The sequence below is a fragment of the Erpetoichthys calabaricus genome, chromosome 8 (genome assembly GCF_900747795.2).
Source record: "Erpetoichthys calabaricus chromosome 8, fErpCal1.3, whole genome shotgun sequence".
NCBI classification, from domain to species: Eukaryota; Metazoa; Chordata; class Cladistia; order Polypteriformes; family Polypteridae; genus Erpetoichthys; species Erpetoichthys calabaricus.
This window is the reverse complement of record NC_041401.2, coordinates 16,851,022-16,876,984: the sequence shown is the minus strand read 5'-3', so window position 1 is coordinate 16,876,984 and position 25,963 is coordinate 16,851,022. Positions and strand designations below refer to the sequence as shown.

Below are 25,963 nucleotides of genomic sequence, written 5' to 3'. Positions count from 1 at the left end.
TGGCAGCCCCTCCAATGAACAGAGCAATGCCAATCTAATACACTTATTCATGAAAAAAAATAATTCTGCAAACTACTCTTAACAGGGTAACAGTGTAGCGCCACGAGGCACCAGCAGGTGGCAGCACCATCACACAGCTACAGCAGAGATGTCCTGTTACGCGGCACTCTTCGTAACTCTTACGCTGTTGTTTGTTTGGACGGCTCTTGTGGCCGAGGAGCCTCTGGGGTCGTCGCTTTACAGGTCAGCGGCATCGGTGGACGTCACATTTCAAAAGACAACGAGTCCTCCGAATGGCCTTACCTTCCATGTACAGCCCGTGCACGTAGGCCCCCTCTCGGGCTGCCTGGTTGAACTCCTCCTTGTACTTTTTGGTGACGTCGACAGTCAGCTGCATTTTGTCCAGCGGCCACTCATTTTTGCGAGCCAAGCTCTGCATTACGGCTGAAACGACAAGGGGAAGGAGAAGCGTTAGGGCGTCATGGCGGTGCGGCGGACTGCGGTGCCGCTCCGTGGAGCTCGCGGTCTGACTGGGAATCTGTGTGGAGTTTCCATGTTGACCCATCGGCCCAGAGCTCCCGGGGTCCTGCAGTTTAGCCGCACACCGCACTGGCACATGTGCCACCGTGCTGTTTAACATGTCATTAGCGGGTTTGAGAATTGCATAAGAGTAAAGCCAACTGTATTTATTATATGATGAGTACTACTGTAAATATATGAAAGGGTTATAGGCAGGTCTAAAAATAACATACAGTATAGGTCTAAAAATGCATCATATCAAATAATATTATATAGATAGAAAGTTATTTGTCCCCAGAATTTAGCAATATGAAATATATTCAAATATAAAGCAGGCATGATAATTATATAACATAATATAGTATACTAAGCAGGTCTGTGAATTGTACAATATAATAAATATACAATATGGTATAAATACATATTTTCTCTTGAGACAAGTTATTCCTTAAAATAAAAAACAGGTCTGAGCATTTCATAATATAATATAAGATCATGTAATATAATAGGTTTGTAAAATGCAATATAATTTGCAAGTCTGTAAATTCTGTAATCTAATCAAATTCAATCAGCAGGTCTGAGAATTACATAAAAAATATAATATAATATAATAAGTGGGCCAGAACATTGTATAATAGAATAGTTTGGTAAAATACAACATAATAAACAGGTCTGAGAATTGCATTATCTATTTATTTAGAAGATCATTTGCTCCTGCTGTTGTCAATACAAGCGACTCCTGGCCTGTCACCACTCGACCTTCTGACACTGCAACAACTGACGCATTTGGACTTTTTACATTTATTTATTTATTTATTTATTTATTTATTTATTTATGTTGGGTCTCCTTCCTTTTATAATCATTTTTAACCACTGCTCTGTTTGAGTTACTGGGTGCCTGAATTTCTCTGAAGGGATGAATAAAGTGTCTGTCTATAGTGCCTTTCATATCTATCTATCTATCTATCTATCTATCTATCTATCTATCTATCTATCTATCTATCTATCTTATAGTGCCTTTCACATCTATCTATCTATCTATCTATCTATCTATCTATCTATCTATCTATTATATAGTGCCTTTCATATCTATCTATCTATCTATCTATCTATCTATCTATCTATCTATCTATCTATCTATCTATCTATCTTATAGTGCCTTTCACATCTATCTATCTATCTATCTTATAGTGCCTTTCACATCTGTCTATCTATCTATCTATCTATCTATCTATCTATCTATCTATTATATAGTGCCTTTCATATCTATCTATCTATCTATCTATCTATCTATCTATCTATCTATCTATCTATCTATCTATCTATCTATCTATCTATTATATAGTGCCTTTCATATCTATCTATCTATCTATCTATCTATCTATCTATCTATCTATCTATCTATCTATCTTATAGTGCCTTTCACATCTATCTATCTATCTATCTTATAGTGCCTTTCACATCTATCTATCTATCTATCTATCTATCTATCTATCTATCTATTATATAGTACCTTTCATATCTATCTATTATATAGTGTTTTTTCTATCTATCTATTATATAATGCCTTTTTTCTCTCTCTCTCTATCATATAGTGCCTTTTATGTCTATCTGTCTAATCTAATCAGCAGGTATGTGAATTGTATAATAAATATTACAGTAAACAGGTCTGTTGTATATAGTACTATCATTAAGAATATAATGATTTTGTAAAATATAATAAGATCAGAGAATTGTGTAATGTAATTAGATGGTCTGAGAATTGTATAATTTGGTAAATACGATATACTTTTCATTTCTGTGAATTCTTCTTCCTCGTCATCATCGTTTCTCTGATCCTCCTTCTCCATGCAGCTCAGTCCTGCACCTCCTCCCCAGTCAGGCCCTTTTCCTTCAGATCTTCTATTTTTTCCATCCACCTCCGCTTTGGCCTCCTTTGCTTTCTCTTCCCTGTACATCCATTCCCATCAATCTTTTTCCCATTTATTTCATTGTCTGTCCTCATCAGATGTCCAAATCACTTCACAATTTCCTTTCATGTCCTTTCTTTGATATCTTCTCCCACTTTTGTTGCACATTTCTTATTCTGCCCCTTTTTTTTTTCTTTTGAAACTCCACACATCTGCTTCACCATTCTCTTTTCTTTTCTGTCCCATCCTACTTCTCCGGTGCTTTCTTTACTGCCTGTGTTTCAGCTGTATACATCATGGCTGTTCTTACCACTGTCTTAAAAAACATATCTTTAACCTTTTGCTTTAATTCTTTGATCACACAACAGTCCTGATGCCTTCTTCTAATTGTCCCATCCACACTGCACTCTATGGGTCGTCTCTCCATCTTGTGCTTCATCCTGGGCTCCCACTGATCCTCGATATTTAAATGTCTCCACTCTTTCAGTAGCTCCCCCTGCAGGCTAACTTCTGAATCCTATGTTACATTATATTATATTATAGTAAGAATGTCTGAGCATTGTATAATTTTACAATTTATAATATAATACAGCTTTGTAAAAGACAGTAAGCCGCTTTGAGAGCTGCCTAGTCTGTGAGTTGTAATCTTCTCCGTACGTCTGAGAGTTTGATCACGTTATGTTACCCTAAGCAGTGGAACATAAAACGGTTTTGTAAAATGCAGCCTGAACGTCGCCACTCTAATTCCAGTTTGCCCCATTGGTGGTGTTGCTGCCCCCCAGATCTCCTGCTGTCACTCCCGTCCCATGTGCTGGTCTCCATGCCCCCCCCCCCTTTTTTTTTCTTACTAATCTTGTTTTCCATTTCAGGGTCACAGGGAGCTGAAGCCCACTAAGGTGCAGCACAGACGCCCACCAGGTGAGTCGGCTGGTCAGCCCCAAACACTCTTTGGGGGGTCACACTAAACCCATGTGAGTAGACCAGGAGTTGCCCCCGGACCCTCTTTGCCTAATCCCCACTCCCCCCAGCACCACCACCCCGGCCTCTCTTTTTTTTTTTTTTTTTTAATTTTAATCTTCCCTTTTTCATATGCCACTAAACTGCACTTGCATGATATACATTTTCAATTTGCATTTTTTATTTTTAGTTGTTTACTATTGAGATTTCTTCCTCTCCTTCTCCTTCTTCTTCTTCTCTTTTTTTTTTTTTCCCAAAACATAACCGCTTGAAAAACTATTAGCATAATAAAGATGCACTTGAAAATACCAGCATTAAACAGCAATGAAGATCCACTTTCAGTTGATGAATATTTAGGGAAATAATTGTTTATGACATTCAAGCATTGAGCTGATCTGGTAATCAAGCTATGAAATACAATATTTATTCATTAGAGCAAATTTAATGAGGCCTCCTGGCAGTAATTATAAAAATTACTGTAGCAGTAAATTAGTAAGCGAGGCTGACACGCCGCTGCCTACCTGTGAGGAAGGACTGGGGGTTGAAGAGGCCTGATATCCAGACGACGCTGGGGAGGCACAGATCCTGGGTCCAGGTATCGAGCTCTCGGCAGCGGAGGAGGAGATCGGCGTACCTGCGGAGCGCCAGGCCATGTTAATTAGTCTGCACATGCTAATGAGGGGACAACGCGAGCGCAAAGGCGGCCCCCAAATCGAGCTCGTTACCAGACGGCCGCCTCCGAGCGCCCTGGTTCAGTCACGTACAGGCAGGGTGCCAGCTGCTCGCATTCCAAACCCTCTGATTCAGGGTGGGAATATTCAGCAGAAAGCAGGGGCACACTGGTCTGTGGCATGGGGGGGGGACTCACTCACTCACACACACACACACACACCCCACCACTCACCAGTGAAAGGCCAGCATGTGAGCACAGGCAGAATGTGCAAAGACCACCCATCGACAGTAATGCAGAGGCTGGACTTTATGAAGCGGCAATGCCCAATCCCAGTAGGATGCCCAAGGCTTTCTATGTCAAAAAAAAAAAGGTGCTGCGTGCAATCAAAGCGGGTCTTTATTACAATTATATAGTGCCTTTCATGGCATATACTTTACAAAACAGCCAGCTTCATACTTCCAATGCACGTCCAGCTTATTTGTTTTTTCAATGCTGGAGTTTAGCTTTGCATCAAAGCAGGTGGCAACCCTGAGTAGGGTGCCAGTCTGTCCTGCAACTCGCTCACATACAACAATCAGAGTGTTCAACACTGGCATCCCAGCAGAGTGAACCACTAACACTACCTGCTGTGCCACCACACAATAGCGGGGAAGTGAAATGAGTCCAAAATCAGTAGCCTGGCACCTAGTGATACTGTGCCAACACACAATAACAAGGAAGTGAAATGAGTCCAAAAATCAGTAGCCTGGCACCTAGTGATACTGTGCCACCACACAATAACAGGGAAGTGAAATGAGTCCAAATCAGTAGCCTGGCACCTAGTGATACTGTGCCAACACACAATAACAAGGAAGTGAAATGAGTCCAAAAATCAGTAGCCTGGCACCTAGTGATGCTGTGCCAACACACAATAATAGGGAAGTAAAATGAGTCCAAATCAGTAGACTGGCACCTAGCGATACTGTGCCAACACACAATAATAGGGAAGTAAAATGAGTCCAAATCAGTAGACTGGCACCTAGCGATACTGTGCCAACACACAATAACAGGGAAGTGAAATGAGTCCAAATCAGTAGCCTGGCACCTAGTGATGCTGTGCCAACACACAATAATAGGGAAGTAAAATGAGTCTAAATCAGTAGACTGGCACCTAGAGATACTGTGCCAACACACAATAATAGGGAAGTAAAATGAGTCCAAATCAGTAGACTGGCACCTAGTGATACTGTGCCAACACACAATAACAGGGAAGTGAAATGAGTCCAAATCACTAGACTGGCACCTAGTGATGCTGTGCCACCATACAATAATAGGGAAATAAAATGAGTCCAGATCACTAGACTGGCACCTAGTGGTGCTGTGCCAGGCACGGACTGACTTGGGTATAGCCTGCTTTCAATATCAGTTTAGAACGTCACCAAAGATGGCCATCAGAATCGACTGCCATTGAATCATCAGCCTGAGTTGCACTTACCTGAGCCCAGAATTGAATTCATGGTGCAATAGGAATGAAAGACAAGCAACGCCACCATCCAAACTACCCCCCCTCCCCCCATTATGATTATTAAAAAATACAGTTATGAAAATGAAGCTACAAACACTGGCACGATCCACCTTACTCAGCCCACCCACAGCTGTGGCCCACCCCTTCTGCTGTCACAAAGCCATTTAGAAGCAGGCAGAGGACTAAAGAGGCAGAAATGTACAGAAATAAGAGCGTAATGCCCTCTGTCTGACTTTGGGCTCATTTGATGTTATCATTCCATTTCAGCCCTTGGATCACATGGTATCTGCTCGTTTGTCCTCGTCCTGTTAGACTTCTCCTCGGCCTCCTCAGATATGGTCAACCACAAGATCCTCCTTGGCAGCACTAGGACTCTCCTCCGGTGGTTTGAGTCCTGCCTCTTGGGGCAGAGTCTACCGCATGTCCTGGCATAGAGAGATGTCAAGGGTGCACCAGGCAAGCACTGGAGAGCTCCAAGGATTGTTGATGGGCCCCCTCATCTTCTCCCTAATCACTTCCTTGCTTGGTCCTATCACTAAGTCTTATGTTTTCTCTTATCAGTGCTGTGATGATGATACTCAGTTGTGCTTGTTGTTCCCTAAAGAGGGCCGCAGGGTATTGGCTACAGTCTCTGCCAGTCTCACTGATGAAGGAGCAACATCTCCAGCTCAAGCTGGCAAAGATGGACCTTCTCATTATCCTAACTCGTCTGTCTATTCAGTACCCCATCTGTATTTAGCTTGTCTCATTGTTGGTAACCCCCACCAAGCTAGGACATAACCTTGGCGTGCTGACCGATGACCACCTCTCCTTCCTTGACCATGTTGCTGTGGTCTATCAGTCTTGCAGATTTACTCTGTACAACATCCACGAGAGCTGATGAAGTATGCAGCACAACTCTCGGTCCAGACTGTGGTCTTGTCATTCTCTGCTGACAGGAATAACGGCATGTGTCGTCAAGCCACTGAGAGTAATTTAGAATGGAGTGACACATCTGGTGTTCAACCATCTAAGGTGGGCGCACATCTCTCCTTCCTTCAGATCACTGCATTGACTTGCTGTAGCAGCAAGTATAGGAAGTCTGAAAATCAAGAGTCCGCGTTATGAGAAGGATTTAGGAGTCCAGAAAGCAGGAGACTGAGCTGGAGGTGGCAGAGTTAAAGATGCTAAGATTTGCATTGGGTGTGACGAGGATGGACAGAATTAGAAATGAGGACATTAGAGGGTCAACTCAGGTTGGATGGTTGAGAGACAAAGTCAGAGAGGCGAGATTGCGTTGGTTTGGACATGTGCAGAGGAGAGATGCTGAGTACATTGAGAGAAGGATACTAAGGATAGAGCTGCCAGGGAAGAGGAAAAAAGGAATGCCTAAGTGAAGATTTATGGATGTGCTGAGAGAGAACATGAAGGTGATGGGGGTGACAGAACAAGATACAGAGGACAGAAAGATATGGAAGAAGATGATCTGCTGTGGCGACCCCTAACGGGAGAAGCTGAAAGATGAAGAACTGAACTTGACATCACCCACTGCCAGACTGTTCAGAAGCCATTAAGAAGGCTAACAGAATGTCAGGTTATATAGCGCCTTGATGTGTGGAGTACAAGTCCCAGGAGGTTCTGCTCAAGCTTTATAACACACTGGTGAGGCCTCATCTGGAGTGCTGTGTGCAGTTTTGGTCTCCAGGCTACAAAAAGGACAAAGCAGCACTAGAAAAAGGTCCAGAGAAGAGTAACTAGGCTGATTCAGGTCTACAGGGGATGAGTTATGAGGAAAGATTAAAAGAGCTGAGCCTTTACAGTTTAAGCAAAAGAAGATTAAGAGGAGACCTGACTGAAGTGTTTAAAATTAGGAAGGGAATTAGTCCAGTGGATCGAGACGGTGACTTTAAAATGAGTTCATCAAGAACACGGGGACACAGCTGGAAACTTGTGAAGGGGAAATTTCACACAAACATTAGGTTTGTTTTTCTTTGCACACAGAGAACGATAGACATTTGGAATAAATGACCAAGTAGTGTGGTAGACAGTAGGACTTCAAGGACTTTCAAAACTCAACTTGATGTTTTTTTTAGGAGAATTAAGGGGATAGGACTGGTGAACTTTGTGGGGCTGAATGGCAATCTTCTCGTCCAGATTGTGCTGATGTATTAAGATCAAATCCTTGATGCTTCTCTAGTCAGTGGCTCAACACCAATGTATATGGAGACACTTGTGAGGTTCTGTGGTCTTTCACGCTGTAGCATTGCTATGGAGTAAAGGACTGCATATCCCAGCTTCCCCCACAGCATAGGAGGCGGGGACAACTGAGAAGAAGGCGGCCCTTTAAATGGAGGAACCGGCAAGACTAGGAGGGGGATGGCTATTGCTTGTCTGTCTGTTCCGTTGCGGTTTTCACCTGTTTGGATTACCCATGGTCTGTCTTGAATTTCCATTCTAGGTTAGGATATATAGCCTGTCTCGTGCCCGCCTGTTTCATGTGAGTGAACAGATTGGTAGCAACTGCATCTGAGGGAACACACCCACTCACCGCACCCCACACCACTTCAGGAAATGGTAGGAGAAACTTAATATTCCGTTCACAGACAGGATGAGGTCCTGTTGGCTTCATCAGGCTGTGAACTCCATCACGCATTAGGGTGGCTTTTGATTGAGTGTGAAGTGGGCAGGGATGAGGATCAGCACCTCCAACACTGAGGAAAATAGATGGACTGTCCTCTCCAAGTGGGAGATTAAATACTTCAGGGATCTTGTTCATGAGTGAGGGGAAAAGGGTCGGTGAGATTGACAAGACAGATCGGGGCGGCAAGTGCAGTTATGTGGTCGCTATACCAATCTGTAGTGGTGAAGAAATAGCTGAGTCAGAAGGCAAACCTCTCAATTTACCATTCGATCTACGCCCCAACCCTCACCTCTAGTCATGACTGAAAAAGTTTCAAGTGGCCGAAGTGAGCTTTCTCCATAGGGTGGTGGGCTCTGCCTTAGAGATGAGGTGAGAAGTGCAGACATCCAGGAAAGGCTCTGAGTAGAGCTGCTGACCCTCCACATCGAGAGGAGCCAGTGGAGGTGGTTTAGGCATCTAATACGGATACCTCCTGGAGGCCTCTCTGTTGAGATTTTGCAGGTGTGACCAGCTTGAAGGAGACCCCAGGGAAGACCCATAGTTTTCTGGAAGGATTATACAAAGGGGAATCAAGCTAAAGTTAGAAAATGGGATTTATCAGAAAGTGGAACGAACCCAAACACAACTAATCAGGGGCCTCATGCATAATGGCGTGCGTAGAATTCACACTAAAATATGGCGTACGGACAAAAGCGGAAATGTTCGTATGCACAAAAAAATCCAGATGCATAAATCTGTGCAAACGCCAACTTCCACATTCTTCTGCTCCATATATCCCGGTAAGCGTGAAAAGTAACGCATGTGCACACGCCTGCTGTCCCGCTCCAACTCCTCCCAGAATTACGCCTCTTTGAATATGCAAATCAATATAAACAGCCCTTAAGCTCAGCCTTCTGTGAAAAGACAATGGGAAAAGCACGAGGGAAAATAGAAGAATTTCAGCGAATACCAAGTGGAGGCAAAGGAAAACGTACTGTTTGTTGGTTTAAACAGTGGTATAAACAACAAAAGGAAGTTGATTGTGAACTTGAGCTTTCGAGTTTCTCCGACACTCTATGTCACTCAAAGTTGCAAAGAAGTTGTCCGATATCAAAGTCATCGTGAAAAGGTGAGTCGTAGCCCACCGTCTGAGTGTCATTTGAAAGCTTATTAGGGTACAGAAAAAAAAAATAGGCACACAGAGGGGAAAAAAGCACGAAATGTCAACTTTAATCTGAAATTTCCACTTTAATCATGTAGTTTATTTTGTCATTAAAGTAGAACAACATAAACTTCATCTTAAAATTGTTTAATTTACTAGTGTCTGAAATCCCATCGTAACTAAAGTAGCACGTTAAATGCTTTGTTTTGTATTTGATCTTCTATGTGCTCTATGTGTGTGAATCACTATGTGCTTCCGGGCTTTCTCTTCTTCCGACTGGACACAGAATCCATTACATTTATGATATGACAGCTCTCTGAATAATTAAAACACTAAGATGTATACTTGATATCATTTTCATGATGATAGGAGTTAAAGCATGTTATTAAACATGTGACCATGGTGGCACAGTGATTGCTCATGTCTCACGCAAGGGGCTTGCTGTGCCGTGCGTGACCTTCAATGAAATAATTTCTTGCAGCAGTACTGTCTCTTTCAAACGTACTAACCCCTAATACCTGTTCTTACTTTTCTTTCTTCAAATACCCAATCGCCACACAATCAGCTCTGTAATAGACATTAAGCCATCTGTAAGCTTAGAATGCCGATTCTTCAAAACTTTTAAGGAACATTGAAATATCTTCGTAGTATGTGTTTAATTATTCTATCCATCTATCCTTCCAGTCTTGCATCAGCCCCAGCAAGATTACAGAGTGAGGCAGGAACAATCCATGAACGAAGCACCAGCTCGTCACTAGCACTGTGACACTGTGTCCTCACATGTTTAATTATTAACAATATAGATTATTTAAATGTTAACATTTTATCTGCATAATATAATAAACATATTTTCCTGCATTTTATCTTAAAAATGATATTGTCATCATATGTAAATACGCACTTCATAAAGTGGCTCAGGTTGTGCAATATTATAACTATCGCAAGTTTACAGTGAGATGATTGTACTTATAAGTACAAACAGTTCTACAAGGAGCACTTGATGGACTGATTGAGTGCGTTTATAGTTCTTGGGATGAAACTGTTTCTGAACCGCGAGGTCCGTACAGGAAAGGCTCTGAAGTGTTTGTGGAATGAGAGCAGTTCAAATAGACTGTGCGCATGGCTGAGGCAGCGTGTGCTTGATGCTGTATCCTGATAATTCTCTTTCCGATCAGCTGCTGTACAGCTGATTCACACTCCGATACAGCGATATAAATACTCCGAGTGGTGCAGCTAAATGGTGTGGTAACCCCTAACGGGTTAGTTAACCCCTAATTCTGCTGGAATCCGGGCACTGCCATTGAGAAGGGTGGAGACGACATTGAGAAATGAAGTGATCAGTTTTGTGAAGGTGCGTTACATTTTCTAATAAATCCCATTTTCTAACTTTAGCTTGACTCCACCTCGTATCTCCCTGGCGGCCTGGAAAAGCCTTGGGATACCAAAGTATGAGCTGGCAAGTGTGGCTGGGAAAAAGGGATGTATGGACAACACCGTTAAGACCGTTGCCCCTGTGACCTGGTCAAGGATAAGGGGTGGAAAATGAAATGAGTGAACGAGACTCTATTAGTGAAACCACAGGAAATACTAGGAAGTAGCATCCATGGTGGCAGCCCAGCAAGAAGTTGCAACAAATAATGGAACCTAATCAGAGATAAAAAGAACAAATTCTCAACTTCCAGAGTAGAGACATTGATGAGAGCGGTAGTGAAGATGGTGGATGGGACATCCAGCACCGACAAAAGGATGAAACCTTTAAAAACGCAGAAATACTTGCTCTCTTACTTTAACCAATTACACAGGTATACCCGACAGCACCAGGAACTCCAGCTGGTGAAATCGTAACTATGGGGGGCACAGACTGATGAATTCCACATTTCAATTGAGTAAATGCTGCTGAAAATTAGTAACAAAAAACAATTAGGCAACAAGGAATCAAAAGACATTTTGAAATTGGAAAACTCCCAATGCATCTCAACAACAGCGGAGACATTTCAGTAAGGCCGGAGTTATACTTCACGCGACGCGACGCATGCTGCAGCGGACGCTCCTGCTATGCAAGCGTTGAAGTGTTTATACTTGCGCGCGTACTTTACGTAAATCTGGAGGAATCTGCCAGGTGGCAGTGCGAGATATCATCACGGTGAGAACTTGTTCGGCTTCTCTGTGTTGTAAATTGCCTAGAACACCCATTAAATTCCAATGACACCTTACTGCAATATCTCTGAAGAAGATGTTTATTGATTAAATCCAAGGATTTGTCCATTCCAGCAAGCATTGGGCACGAGTGAGAAACAATCCCTGGACGAGGCCTCGGCTCATTGCAAGGTGAATACAAGCACTCACACACACTGGCGTCATTTTAGCGGCACCAAATCTGCATATCTTTGGAAGGAAACTGGAGCACACTGAGGAAACCCAGCAGGAAAACATGAAAACTCCAGGCAGGGAATATCAGCGACGTGACTCCCTGCAAGACAGCAGCGCTAAACGCTCCACCACCATGTCACCCCCATGTGTGTAATTATTAACAGTATTCATTATTTAAACAAAAGTAACAATTTATCTGTAAAATGTAATATACATACTTTAAAGCTTTTCATCATGAAAGTGATATCAAGTATAAATCTCAGGATTCTAAATGTGCAGAGAGTTGGAATATCAGACATTTAATGTGCTCATTGTGGTGATCTATTGCTGGCGATTCGCTGCTGTCAGGAGCAGAGGAAGCCCTAAAAAAATAGACAGTACAGAAGACGGTACGTGAGACTTTTAAAACGTATCGTGTCATTACAATCGGGAATATGAGACACTTGAATATAAAAGCACCACGACTACATTTGTATGTCGGCATTTTGCTTCACCACATCGAACCATTCATCAAATATCGAAGCGCGCACACCAATCTCGTAGGATCCGCATAGAGGCTTTCTGTCACATGTAGATAGTAAACAGAGACTCTGACGTCACATTCCAACTTTTAGCACACTGCGCCCCTCGAATATTTTGCTGGTTAATTGTGTACTGTCCATTTAAGTTTACTTTCATTCTTCATTCTTTGTGGGTGGAGCCTTCAGAGGCGGGGCCACCCTGACCTCTCCACTCCAAGGCCCTCCCACTGCCTGTTTGGGAAGGCTCAGGAGCCAGAGGTCATCTCATCTACAGTATAGTGAATTCCTGTGTGTATTGTGAATTATTTGTGAAATAAATATTTAAATAATAATAAATAAATATTTGTGAATTTCCCCTTGGGATTAATAAAGTATCTATCTATCTATCTATCTGTCTATTTTTTTATATATATATTCTCATCTTATTGTTTTGGACTATTCTTCAAGATGGTGTTTTAGGATTTGTTTGCTATGAACTGCCTTATTTGGCAAATCTTTTTCACTCTGTTTGCTATTTTTGTTAATTTACTCTTCGATTTACATAAAGATTTACTGTTGCCCTTTTTCTTCACAAGCCAGGGGTTCATGGTTATCCCCCCTCTTGTGGAGCTTCTTGAAGGTTTTGTGAACAGTTCATGTTGTTTCTGCCAGCTCCTTATTTTTGAAGCTAGCAAGTAGTATTTGGGGGCCTGGCTGAGTTAAGGTGAGCTTCTTCTGGGAAGTTTAGGGAAGGTCCCGGCCCGCTTCTTGGCTTATTTTTGGAGGCTGCACACCGTCTTCTGCTTTTGTTAAAACTCCATTTCATGACAAGGAGATTTAAATGGCTGTCTGCACATTCAGATGACACAGATTTTAACAAAAATACTTGGATTTAGTTTGTGTTTAATTTCATGGCACTAATGAGGACACCACAATAAAGTATGTGAGACACTTGAGTATTTAGAGGACACCCGCTCAGTATGTGGGTGGAGTGGTGGCTCTGAGGCTAGGGGTGTGCGCTGGCAATGGGAAGGTTGCTGGTTCAAATCCCGTAAATGCCAGAAGTGATTCCACTCTGTTGCACCCTTAATCTGCAATTGCTCCGTCCTGGGTATGACGTTAATCTGTATGTAGGCCTTCCAACCTGCAGAGAAAACTTGGGGGTTGCTACTCCAGCCACCATAAAAAAACTCACACTGGTTCCATTCCGCCTGAACTAGTGTGGTGCTGAGGTGTCACCTGTTGCATGGGTGCACTTGGGTCCTAATCTGGGGTCCTGAGGTGGTTTGTCATGTGGTGGGTGTATCAGTTAGTGTATGCTCCTAACCGGTCAGTGGACATGAGCACAGGCTCTTCTAAGTAAGTGTGGTCATTCAGACTTTTAACATGAGTCGCGAGTGAGAGATGGAGAGGGGCAGTAAGACCCTCTTAGTGGCCAAACTGATGGACTGCAAAGCAGAAGGGCCTGGGACAGTCCTGGTAGGCTGGGGAGTCACATTGCAGGAATATGGAAACACGTAAAAATCGCTACACAAAGGCACTATATAGGCCATTAAGGTAAAGGATTCATCCCCACCCTGACTCACTTCACCTAGCGGTGGCTTCAGTTACAGGAATAAAGAACTGACCATACCGAACCTGTGAGGTGGGAGACATACAGGCCAACATACAGTTGGGGCCAAAAGTTTTCAACCACTTCGGCTAAAAACTTTCAAACTCTGTGTGTCACAGCGCCACGCGTCATGTCACCAAACGTCCCCTTGTTAAGTCGATCAGGGTCTTTACTTCCATAAGTGGTAGCTAAAGAGACAGATTGATTTTTCAGTGGGACCCTTACATCAAGTTGAATGTCTGTTTAAGCAGCCTGGAAAATTCCAGAAATTGATGCCATGATCTCTAGAGGACTCTTGATTGTCTTCATTGGGAGAGCACCTGTGCCAGGACCTTAGGTGAAGAATTGGTGGACCTCCACAAGTCTGGTTCCTCCTTAGGATCAATTTCCAAACAACTGAAGGCGCCACAAGCTTCTGTACCCACCCGTGTATGCAAATACAAATATGTGGGAGCAGCACAGACTTGAAATCGTTCAGAAAGGAGCCACAAACAAACTCCTGGGGATGAGCGAACTTTGTTACAAAAGGTTCAACCGAACCCCAAGAGAACAGTAAAGGAACTAGCGAAGGAGTTGGAGGCATCAGGTGCCAAAGTATCTACACGCACCACTGAGAGAGTCCGTCATCGCCGTGGCCTGAACGTCTGTCACCAAACTCCAAGCCGACACATAAAAACGCCAGAGGGAAGTTTGCGGTTGATCACCAGGACAAAGACGTAAGGCTTAGATTTATAAAACATGTGTACGAATAGAAAGAGGACCTGAACTGTGCATAGACCAGCGCTTCTCAACCTTTAAGTATTTGCGACCCGAGTTTTCATAACGGTTTTAATCGCGCCCCCCCTAACGTTTTTTTGAAAGGAGCCCACTAATACCAATTTGTTCTTTTTTAATTCATGATATATCATAGATGCATATTTTATTATACCTACTTAACTTTTATCGACATTTATCTAACTCTATATTTATTTTTCTAGTATCAGAATGTAGTTTAAGTTAATTTGTTTTGGTTTCAATAGATGTATTTTTCATATTTTTGATTCTTGTTTTCTTTTTTTCACATCTTCGCGCCCCCCTAGGGGGTCCCGCCCCACAGTTTGAGAACCACTGGCATAGACAAAGGTCGGGATGCCATCCATCCATCCCATCCATTATCCAACCCGCTATATCCTAACTACAGGGTCACGGGGGTCTGCTGGAGCCAATCCCAGCCAACACAGGGCACAAGGCAGGAAACAAACCAGGGGCAGGGTGCCAGCCCACCGCAGAGGTCGGGATTTATAAAATTAAAGTTGATGGGAGAACATGTGCATATTTACAGCAACTCTGGAACTAATGGGCACAGTTTTTTTGTAGCCTTTATAATAATAATAATAATAATAATACATTTTATTTATATAGCGCCTTTCCCATGCTCAAGGCGCTTTGTCGATTTTCATAAAGCATTTGACTCAGCTGATTGAGCTGCCCTGTGGGACATCCTGAGACTTTATGCAATCCCCCCTGAAGTTTCTGGATATCATGGCCGGCCTGTACGCTGGTACTGGGAGTGCTGTGCAGAGTGGAGGCAGGACCTCTGTGTTTTTCCCAGTTGATTTTGGGGTTCCTCAGGGGTCTGTTCTGCTCCTACTCTGTTGAATGCTTGTATGGACTGAGTGTTGGGCAGAGTCAGGGGGTCCAGCAGCTGTGGGATATCTGATGGTGAAGAGAGATTTATTGATCTCGACTTTGTCGATGATGCTGTGATCTTCGTGGAGTCGATGGAGGCTCTAGAGAGACAGAGTGAGGGGTCTGAGTGTCGGGGCTTGTGAGGGTCCTGATAAAAACCAAAGATCAGGCCTTTAATGACCTCTTGGGCACGGCCATCAGCAGTGTGTCTGTCTGTGGAGAGAGTGTCAACCTCATCGAGAGGTTTACTTACCTCGGCGGTGACATTCAGGTCTCTGGTGACTCTTCCTATGAAGTCAGTAGATGGATTGGGAGAGCATTGGGGGGTCATGAGGTCACTGGTAAGGGGTGTGTGGCGCACCTGATATCTGCAAAAGGACGAATGTCCAAGTCTTTAGAGTCCTGGTGCTTCCTGTTTGTGAGATATGGATGCTATCCAGTGACCTGAGATGAAGAATGGACTCCTTCATGTGTGTCTCTTCAGAGAATCCTTGTGTACCGCTGGTCTGACTTTGTGTTCCTCATGGTGCCCCAAATGAGCCACATGACTTTTGAGGGAGCGTCAGTTACGGCACTATGGCCATGTGGTGCGATTACCCGAGGGTGATCATCATTGTTGAGGACCTGAGTGACTGGACCAGGCCAAGGGGATGCCCACGTAACACCTGGGTGCGGCAGATAGAGGATCATTTCTGGAGGGTGGGACTGGCATGTCTTCCTGGGGGGTTGCCAACTGGGATCTCAAGTTGGTGTGTCATATGGTGGGAGCAGCAACACACGCTCCCCAACCTGACCTAAAACTAACTATCTGAACTCAACATTTTGGAGAAATTAGGGAACGAGAACACCCTGCATCAAATATGGAAATGCATCCAAACCAGTTAAATGAAGACTCACATGTATAATTGTTCATATCGCCTAGCCGTTATCATCATGTGCACTGACATGACAAACTTATTACACTTTAAAAGTGTTGAATAGGATGCACATGCCACGTGTTAGTTCTCTTTTACGGGGGCCAATGCTGCGTATTTGTGTTTTCGTCAGTTTATATCGGCCACTTGTTGTCACTTGTCAGGGTCCAGGAGTATCTGAGCCAAGCTTCACTCCGTCATGCCCGCTGTGCTGGAAGCCTTTAACAGACCAACGAGGCTCTACTTCCCGTTATCATATGGTGAGGGTGGACGTTCATAAAACATAACATGTTGTTACAAATGTAAAATGTCCATTTGCAGCCATGTCCATTTCTCCTAACGTAAAATCGGAGCTCTTCACTGCACTCATATTGCAATATGGGCACCTAGAGAGAGAGAGGAGCTGCTTTTGTTAACGGTAAGTAGTGACATTCAATTAAGACACAAGTCATCTGTGATGCCAGGATGACACTTGATGAAAGTTGTGGCTCAGTGGCCTGGGTCAGTCGTGTGATTCATTTATTTTGAAGCAGACTGATGTTGGCAGACATGCCAGTGCTGCACGAGGGGTGAATGGCTTGTTGGTGACCCTCGGTGCTTCATGTGGCCCATGCTAGTCTTTGTGAACGTTGTTACATGGGTCAGGTGATAATGGCTACCCGCTCAGGCGCTGGCACCTTACGTTTTTCCCCGTCACTGCACTTCAGTGCTGTGCTGAGTGCACTACAGATGCAGGTGACGGGGGTCTCGATGCGTCAGGTGAGAGGCTGCTGTACCAGCCAATGAAGTGCAGCAGCGTCGTGATTGCATATGTATGAGGCTGATTAGCATAGTCCTTGTATGGATGTTAAAGGCGGGGTTTAAGGCACACTCATGTCTGCACAATTTCAACGTGTTTGGGATTTATAAAGGTGAACTGCGTAGAAATGTGCGTACACCAGGATTTACCAGTCCAATTTTTTTTATGTACACGTTTTCCCATTTTTTGTCGCCTGCTTATTAAAATGAGACCCCTGACCTTTTAGAGGGGTTTTCTGTGGTCAAATAAAACAAAAATTGACCTCTTTGGCCAGAATGATCACCACAATGTATGGAAGAAGAAGTGTGAGGCTTTCAAGACAAAGGACACGGAAGCCTGGGAGTGGAAACCCGATATTGTGGGTGTGAAGGGTCTCGGGCACTGCAGAAAAGAGGAAGGAGCTTTAGCTAGAAACTCTGAAGCAACACCTCAAGACAGAAAGTTACAACTTTGCTCACAAATTTGCCTTCCAGCAGCAGAGTGATGATAAGCAGACCCCCCAAAGTTGAACGCAGTGCAGTGGCCGTCACAAAACCCGTAATCCCATAGAAACTGAAAAAGCGTCTCCAAGTGAGGGGGTCCACAAACCTAACTGACGCCCTTACAGCACTTCTGCCAGGAGGACTGGGCAAAGGCGTCCTGCCTATGTTGTGAGAAGCTGGCAGAAGGTGACCCATTCCAAGCATCAGATTCAAGAGAAGCAATTGGAAGGCAAGGCCACCAAACACAAAAAACGACTGTGGACAGCAGTATGTGCACCATGGAAAGTGCAAGTAGGTCAAAAAGTGCTAAGTGATTTTATAGTACCACTTAATATGAAAGGCGCTATATATTATATATATAAAATTAACGATCACTGTAATCATGGAGACTTTAGAAGGTGCTACAAACATATGGGGTGATGTGGCCTGTTCTCACATATTAATATGGAAGTCGCTACATAAACGATAAACTTTTAAAGCGCTTTTTGATTACACACACCATGAAGGGCAATGTTACAATGAATATGAATCATTTTCACACATGACTGCTCAGTAGATGGGGCGCTATATATTTGTGAAAGTCATCGTAATTATACACACATTAGAAGGCACTAAAAAATAAAATCTGGGGTGAGCGACTTCTATGTAGCATATTTAGTAATATGAAAGACACTGCATACTGTAATATGCAAGGCGCTATATAAAGGCTGCAAAGTTCCATGATGGTCACTGTGTAGTGGTCCGGTGCCGCTAAGATTCACACCGTCAAGATGACGGTGATTTATTTATTTTTTATAGAGGATCCCAGGGACGCTCCCAGCCTTGGCCCGCCTGCACACACTCACAAACAGAGACAAAACAAAGCACACTGGGGAATAACAACAATTAAAGCATGTAATGAAATTAAATAATATAAATAATACCACCCCTGTACCCAAACAGCGATATTACAATAAACATATAAACACAAACACCACACAGCAAAGTCCATGGGATACCACACCAGATGTAATGAGAGATGACGAGAGTAAGTCCAGAGATCTGCATGTTGTAAGGGAATGAAAAACAGTCCTACTGGTAGACACTGTAAGGGTGAAGACTTCTGGATGGTTCAGGAGCGCTCCTTTACTTACAGGAAAGCCGTGAATCCACAAACAGTCCTCAGCACACAGGTAGACAGACGATCCAGACCCCAACAACGAATACAATCCAGGACACAGCGATTAAATATGGCTTAATTAACAGAAGGCAATCCAACAGATAACGAAACACAAAATACAACAATAAAAAACCACCTGCCTAGGCTGCCCTCCTTTTAAACTCCTCTGACCACCTTTGACCCCAACAGTCCCTGCAGGGACTGCTGGGAAATGCAGTTCTAACTAATAGTAGCACTGCTACAACTGTAATTATATACACATTAGAAGGCACTATAAAGTAAAATATGGGGTGATTGATTTCTAGATTTCCATGTAGCATATTTATAAATATGAAGGACACTACATACTTTAATATGCAAGGCGCTATATAAAGGCTGCAAAGTTCCATGAGGATCACTGTAATTATACACAAATTAGAAGGCACTTTGAAGTAAAATATGGGGTGAATGATTTCTACATTTCTATGTAGCATATTTATAAATATGAAGGACACAATATGCTGTAATATAGAGGGCGCTATATGAAGGCTGCCAGATTGTGTAACAATGACTGTAATCAAATACACTTTAAAGCCATTATAAATGGCGATTTGTTCAGATGTTTTGACACTAATATGGAAGACGCTATACAAATGCTACTCTTTTTAAGCTGCTTTTTTGATTATGCGCTTCATGAATGGCGCCATTAAATGGAAATATGGGTTGAATGACACGGAGACACCGCTCAGTGTGTAAGGCACTACATAAAGGCTGCAAAATTCTGTAAAGATCATTGTAACCACATACACACACATTTCGAACTGTGCTATAAAATGATGGGATGACTGGTTTATGTAGTGCATTTTGAGTAATGAACATGAAAGGCACTATATAAGCGTGGCATGGTGGTAACGCTGACCAGGGTTCACGTCCGGTCCTCCCCTGCGTGGAGTTTGCATGTTCTCCCCACGTCTGTCTGGGTTTCCTCCCACAATCCAAGGACATGCAGGTTAGCTGGTCTGGGGTCGCTCAGAGTAAGTGTGTGTGTGCTCTGAGATATACTGGCACCCTTTCCCAGGCGTTGTTGTCCGATGCTTACTGAGATAGGCTCCAGCTTCTCCATCACCCTGATCAGGCTAAGCAGGTTTGGCCAATGGATGGATGAGCACTGTAGAAGTGCACCTGTTTTAAAAGCACTTTTCAGTCATGAGCACCAAAAAAAGCGCAATAAACTAAAGATAGGGGATTTCATCAAATTCCTCACTTTGTTTCAACGTTCATTAGAGAAGACGCCATATAAGTTAAAAAAAGAAACCCTGAGGCTGGAGACTATCTCAGCAGCATCAGAGACGAGGCAGGAGCCAACCCTGAACTGGGCGCCATTCCTCTTTTCCATCGCGTTGTCAATTCCATTCATTTCCGTAGAACAATGTTAATCTCGCGTGATTTTGTCACCGCTCAGCGTAAGTCTCCAGTGTCCTCTGTCGGGCTGCGCCGTCTGCGCTTATCCACGCATGCGCTCGGCAGGACGGCGTAAGTGACGACGAGCCTGAAGGTGGCTGCTTATTCGCTGCTCTCGTATGCGCTTCCAGCCGACTACTTACTGTATTTACACAGCTTGTGCACTCCAGGCACCATATTCTGCCTCATAAATATTAGTTTGCCTTCATTACAACTGATACATTTGTATTCATAAAGTTGCAGTCGGTTTGTTTGATCGTCAACCACACAAAAACTGGCCGAAGGTTACGTCATGGTGAGCCACCCTAACTTTGAATAGTCTTATGACAAGAGAGGTGCTTTTGTTAAATGGCGGATGCGTTTTGTGGTTCGGTGGCATTTGGCCACCCTTGTTTTGGCAGTTTTGTGCACAGGGAAATGATTTTGTTAAATTGATGTGGAGGTTTGCCCGGCCCAATGTGAGTACCGGGATCAGATTGGCTGGCAAAGTTGGCACACTCTCATATCTCATATCATATAACTGTAAAGGGTTCAGTGGCACAAATCCATCCTAATTGTGGCGGTTTTGTGATGAGAGAGGTGCTTTTGTTAAATTAACGTTGAGGTTTAGATAGATAGATAGAACTGAAAGGCACTATATACAATATAGACATTTATATAGAAAGGAATGGCACTATATGATAGATAGATAGATAGATAGATAGATAGATAGATAGATAGATAGATAGATAGATAGATAGAACTGAAAGGCACTATATACAATATAGACATTTATATAGAAAGGAATGGCACTATATGATAGATAGATAGATAGATAGATAGATAGATAGATAGATAGATAGATAGATAGATAGATAGATAGATAGATAGATAGATAGATACTTTATTAATCCCAAGGGAAAATTCACATCACATTCACAGGTTTGCCTGGCCCAACAGGGTGGGTCAAATTGAATGGTAAAGTTGGCACACTCCGATACCTAATGGGATTTACTTTGATGTTTAATGGGAACTGTAAAAGGTTCGGTGGCACTTGGCCACCCTAGTTTTGGCAGTTTTGTGCCCAGGGAAATGATTTTGTTAAATTGCTGTGGAGGTTTGCCCGGCCCAATGTGAGTACCTGGGTCAAACAAACTGTTGGCACACACCCATATCTATTGAATGGGCACTGTAAAGAATTCAGGGCCAATGAGCCACCCTAACTTTCACAGTTTAATGACAAGAGAGATTCTTTTGTTAAATTGTCACTGAGTTTTACCCGGGCCAATGTGGGTACCTCACCTGATTGTCACTGAGGTTTACCCTGCCCAATGTGGGTACCTCACCTGGGTCAAACTGGCTGGGCACACCTCAGTGATCTCTCTTGTCGTTAAACTGTGACAATTAGGAAGGCCCAATAGCACTGAACCCCTTACAGTGTTAATTATGGGAGTGTGCCGACTGTGCCAGTCAGTTTGACGCAGACACCCACACTGGGCCGGGCAGAACTCAACCACAGTTTAATAAAGCCACCTGTCTTATCACAATAAGCTGTGAATATTCGGGCAGCCCACCATAACGCAACTCCTTTGTGTCAGTGCAGCTCTAAAATGTGCATCTGTGATTTTTAGCGAATAATTAACCAACACTAATAACGTAAATTAATATGTTGCCGAATATTTTGTCTTGTTGTTAAACGTTGAGTGAGTTGCTGGTTTGCACGCGCTGCTGGCTGGAAGCAAGTAAACGACCACATCATGCCAGTGCTCCATGCTGGCCGTCCTTAGTGCAGATAAAGAGGTGGGCATGGCGCTATAGGGTGCGTGCTCATGCCCAGTCAATAACACAGCGACGCCCACACGCCCCCCTCGGGGGGACACCTCGCGATCCGTCGGCGGCTTACTTACCACAGCGCCAGGCTGTAGGTCGACGGGTACGCCAGCTTGGTCCAGGTGTCAGGCACGTTGTCAAAGAAAAGCGCCGTCTGCAGATGCTCCATCTCGGAGGAAATTGCCAGCTCCCCCTAACAAAAGAAAAGCTTAAGTGAGCACTTTGTGGCTTCAAAGAGCCTCTGATAAGATGACATGATAAATAGCAAATTCCTCGCAGGGAAAACACATCACGCCGCTGAACTTGACATTTCACCCATTTCCCCGCCAACGAAGGTGCATTACACTTTTTTTTTTTACTCCCCCCCCCCCCCCTTCTGTTTTACATGCAGGTTAATTTACGGGGGGCTACTTAAATGTTATGAATAAGCGAAACACGCGTCAGCGCCCTCCATCCACAGTATGCCGGCTGTTGCCGCTAATTGGCTTGTTAGGCAGTCAAAACAGCCGTCCGTCAGTCCGTCAGTCAGGCGAGGAGACGCCGTGCTCGCTGAGCTGAGCTGAGGACGGGCACGGGCGCTGCTATGCCAGCTCAGAGACGGGCAAAGGTGGCAAAGTCCTCTTTATTAAAAAAAAAAAAAAAAAAAAAGGAAAAAATCTCTCAGAGTGAGCTCACTATCAAAGGCGCTATACAGATGTGTGGAGGGTGCAGTCTGAAAATAATGACACAGCTAACTCGACTCGACTCCAAATGAGCAGATTTTAAGGGGTCGCGTTTCTTATTCTAGTGGAACGGAATTCTGTTTTTTGCGTGTCCCATTTGGATGTAGAAACGACTGTAATGGTTCGTGTACGAACTGAATATGAGCACCGATCCCAGAAAACACTTATGGGTCTGCTGCCATTGCCGAGGCCGGCGCGTGGAGTAATGGCGCCGGTTAACCACCAAACCCCCGCCCGACCCCAACACAGACAAACCCGGGCATGAGACCGCATTCTTAATTAACATGCATTACGAATTGCTATACAGACTTCACGATATACAGTGCAGACTCTGAAGAAGAGACAAAACTAAATACATACATTGGAACTTTAAGAAAAAGTATAAAACGTAAAGATTTAAAACAATAACACACAAAAAGGTGTTAGAAACATTTCAAACGCTTAATGTCAAACAAGGCCTGCATGCTTGTGTAAGACCCTTTGTTCGTTTTACACTCCATCCTGCAAGCAAAAAGTGCAAACTGCTGAGGCTTACAGCAGACAGATCTTTTGGGGTTGGGGGGGCTACAACGCGTCCACCTTAATAAAAGGATAAGTGTCTGTGCGTTCGTCCGGATCCCATGTCTCTGTCATTCCAACAGATGGCACATCACAAACATTTCTCGTGAACATTTGTTCTAATAAATTGCATTACATTTTGTCATTCCAACCGATGGCACATCACAGATGTTTTTAGTAATAAAATGCATTGCCTTCATTTTGTTACTACATACATTCCAATGCATGGTGCACTGCATATTTTAACGCTGAAGTCTGCAATGATTATTTAAATCTGTGTTAGACGGGTAGCACAGCTAGTAGATAACAATCCAGCAATAATAATTAAAAAAATAGCCCTCAAATTGGGGTGAAATAAGAGATGCGGACATAGTAAAGTCAAATTGAACAGGACTGCAGCGGTAGACTTTAAATGCACTACGACTTCAATAATTATAATAATAATTAATAATAAAAATTGTGAATTTCCCATTGGGATTAATAAAGTATCTATCTATCTATCTATCTATCTATCTATCTATCTATCTATCTATCTATCTATCTATCTATCTATCTATCTATCTATCTATCTATCTATCTATCTATAAGCTTCTCTGAAATGGGCGCACATTAAAACTCCGCACATCATATCCTCTGTTGTTCAGCGTCACCAGTGACTTTATGATAGTACTCTGCACATTCACTCCTGCCACTGTCATGCTAAAAAAGTTCTCCATAGCTATAATATATACTTTGCCCACATAGTAATGAAGCAGGACAATTTTTTTTTTAAATCAATAGAAGTTGCCACTGTATCTGATCGTGTTCAGCCTTGACGGGCGAACGATCCCCGCGTGGGGAGAACAGCATATGGCCGTGATATGTCTGGCAATCAGCAGCTACCCTCTAAAACACACGGAGCTCTGATCTCTCTCTCAAAAACGTCACAGGTTACTCCTTAACAACTACTAGCTAACCTACAGCGTAGCATACGCCGCATAATTATTTATTGATGGGTGAACACTTCCTGAAAGACACAGTTGTCCAAATGGGGTGGGTTTGAGGATACGACTGTGAGTGAATGAAAAGATGGAACTCTGGAGAGAGCAACATACAATTGTCCGTGGCTGAAAACTGGTTTTGGCAGATACAGGCATATCGTTTTGAAAGTTTGTCCCTGTGCCTTATTAATTGTCATTGCAAAGGCCAATCTAACAGGAAATTGTCGTCGTGTAAAAGTAAAAGGCAAATTTGAATCTGATGGGGTCAGGGATTCTCTCTCGCGCGCACGCCTCTGTGTGTGTGTGTCGCGCGCGCCTCTGTGTGTGTGTGTCTCTCTTTCTCGCGCGCCTGTGTGTGTGTCTCTCTCACGCGCGCGCGCCTGTATGTGTGTGTGTCTCGCGCGCGTCTCTGTGTGTCTCTCTCGCACGCCTGTGTGTGTGTCTCTCTCTCTCGCGCGCCTGTGTGTGTGTCTCTCTCACGCGCGCGCGCCTGTGTGTGTGTCTCTCTCACGCGCGCGCGCCTGTGTGTGTCTCGCGCGCGTCTCTGTGTGTCTCTCTCGCGCGCCTGTGTGTGTGTGTCTCTCTCTCGCGCGTGCGCGCGCGCCGGTGTGTGTGTGTGTCTCGCGCGCACGCACCTGTATGCTGTAATTGAATGAAAAGATGGAACTCTGGAGAGAGCAACATACAATTGTCCATGACTGAAAACTGGTTTTGGCAGATACAGGCATATCTTTTTGAACGTTTGTCCCTGTGCCTTATTAATTGTCATTGCAAAGGCCAATCTAACAGGAAATTGCGTGTAAAAGTAAAAAGGCAAATTTGAATCTGATGGGGTCAGGGATATTTGGGGAATAAGGACAGTTTGTGAGGTAGCAGCTGCGATAGTTTTACACTCCAGTACTTTGCGGTGAATGCTGGTAACAGTCTGTCTTGTGCCTTTACAGAGACTTCTTGCTGGCATGAGGTTTCTGAGAAGCGTGACGACTGAACCAATTTTAAGTTTGACTTTATGCGGAGGCATGCCAGTGGGAGTAATGGCTGCCCGGCGGGTCATGGGAATAACGCCGCCGGATCGCCAGACGGCATCGTTTATGGTCGGAACAACGACGGTATGTGATCTTCTTCAAACCTCCGACTTTCGTTCTTAATTAATGAAAACATTCTTGGCAAATGCTTTCACACTCGCGCCAATTGTTGGCACTGTAGTGCGTGTGCCACGGTCGGCTGCTTAGTGAATTGTTGGTGGGTGGGGCTCGGTCTTGCGTGCGTCTTGCTTACCATGGACTTAGTGAATTATATATATAGAGATAGATGATAATGTCTACTGAACAAACAGGTACCGCTAGCTAAGCGGAGGCAACACGTGGCGAGACGTAGATGAACTCAAACAGAGGCTGGCGAGTGAATGAGGAAGGCCCCGCCCCTCTGCTGTCAGCCCACAGTTGGATTTGCATAATCCATTTGGAGGCAGGATCCATTTGCCCGGGGTTTGTCTCCTGCCTTGCACCCTGTGTTGGCTGGGATTGGCTCCAGCAGACCCTCGTGACCCTGTAGTTAGGATACAGCGGGTTGGATAATGAATGGATGGACATCGGTACCGCAAGCGAACTCTGGTACTTAGCGCGA

At 43.8% G+C, this 25,963-nt stretch overlaps 1 protein-coding gene across 1 annotated transcript in view; it reads right to left on the bottom strand.

Moving 5' to 3' along the window:
• The window catches only part of dnah9l (dynein, axonemal, heavy polypeptide 9 like), a 514,436-nt gene that overhangs the window by 947 nt on the left and 487,526 nt on the right, over positions 1–25,963 (bottom strand). The window contains exons 68-70 of the mRNA XM_051930607.1: positions 22,155–22,270; positions 3,908–4,020; positions 304–444 (exon numbers count right to left, since the gene is read on the bottom strand). Of these exons, the coding sequence (XP_051786567.1) occupies positions 304–444; positions 3,908–4,020; positions 22,155–22,270 (370 nt within the window). The remainder of the gene's footprint in view (positions 1–303; positions 445–3,907; positions 4,021–22,154; positions 22,271–25,963) is intronic.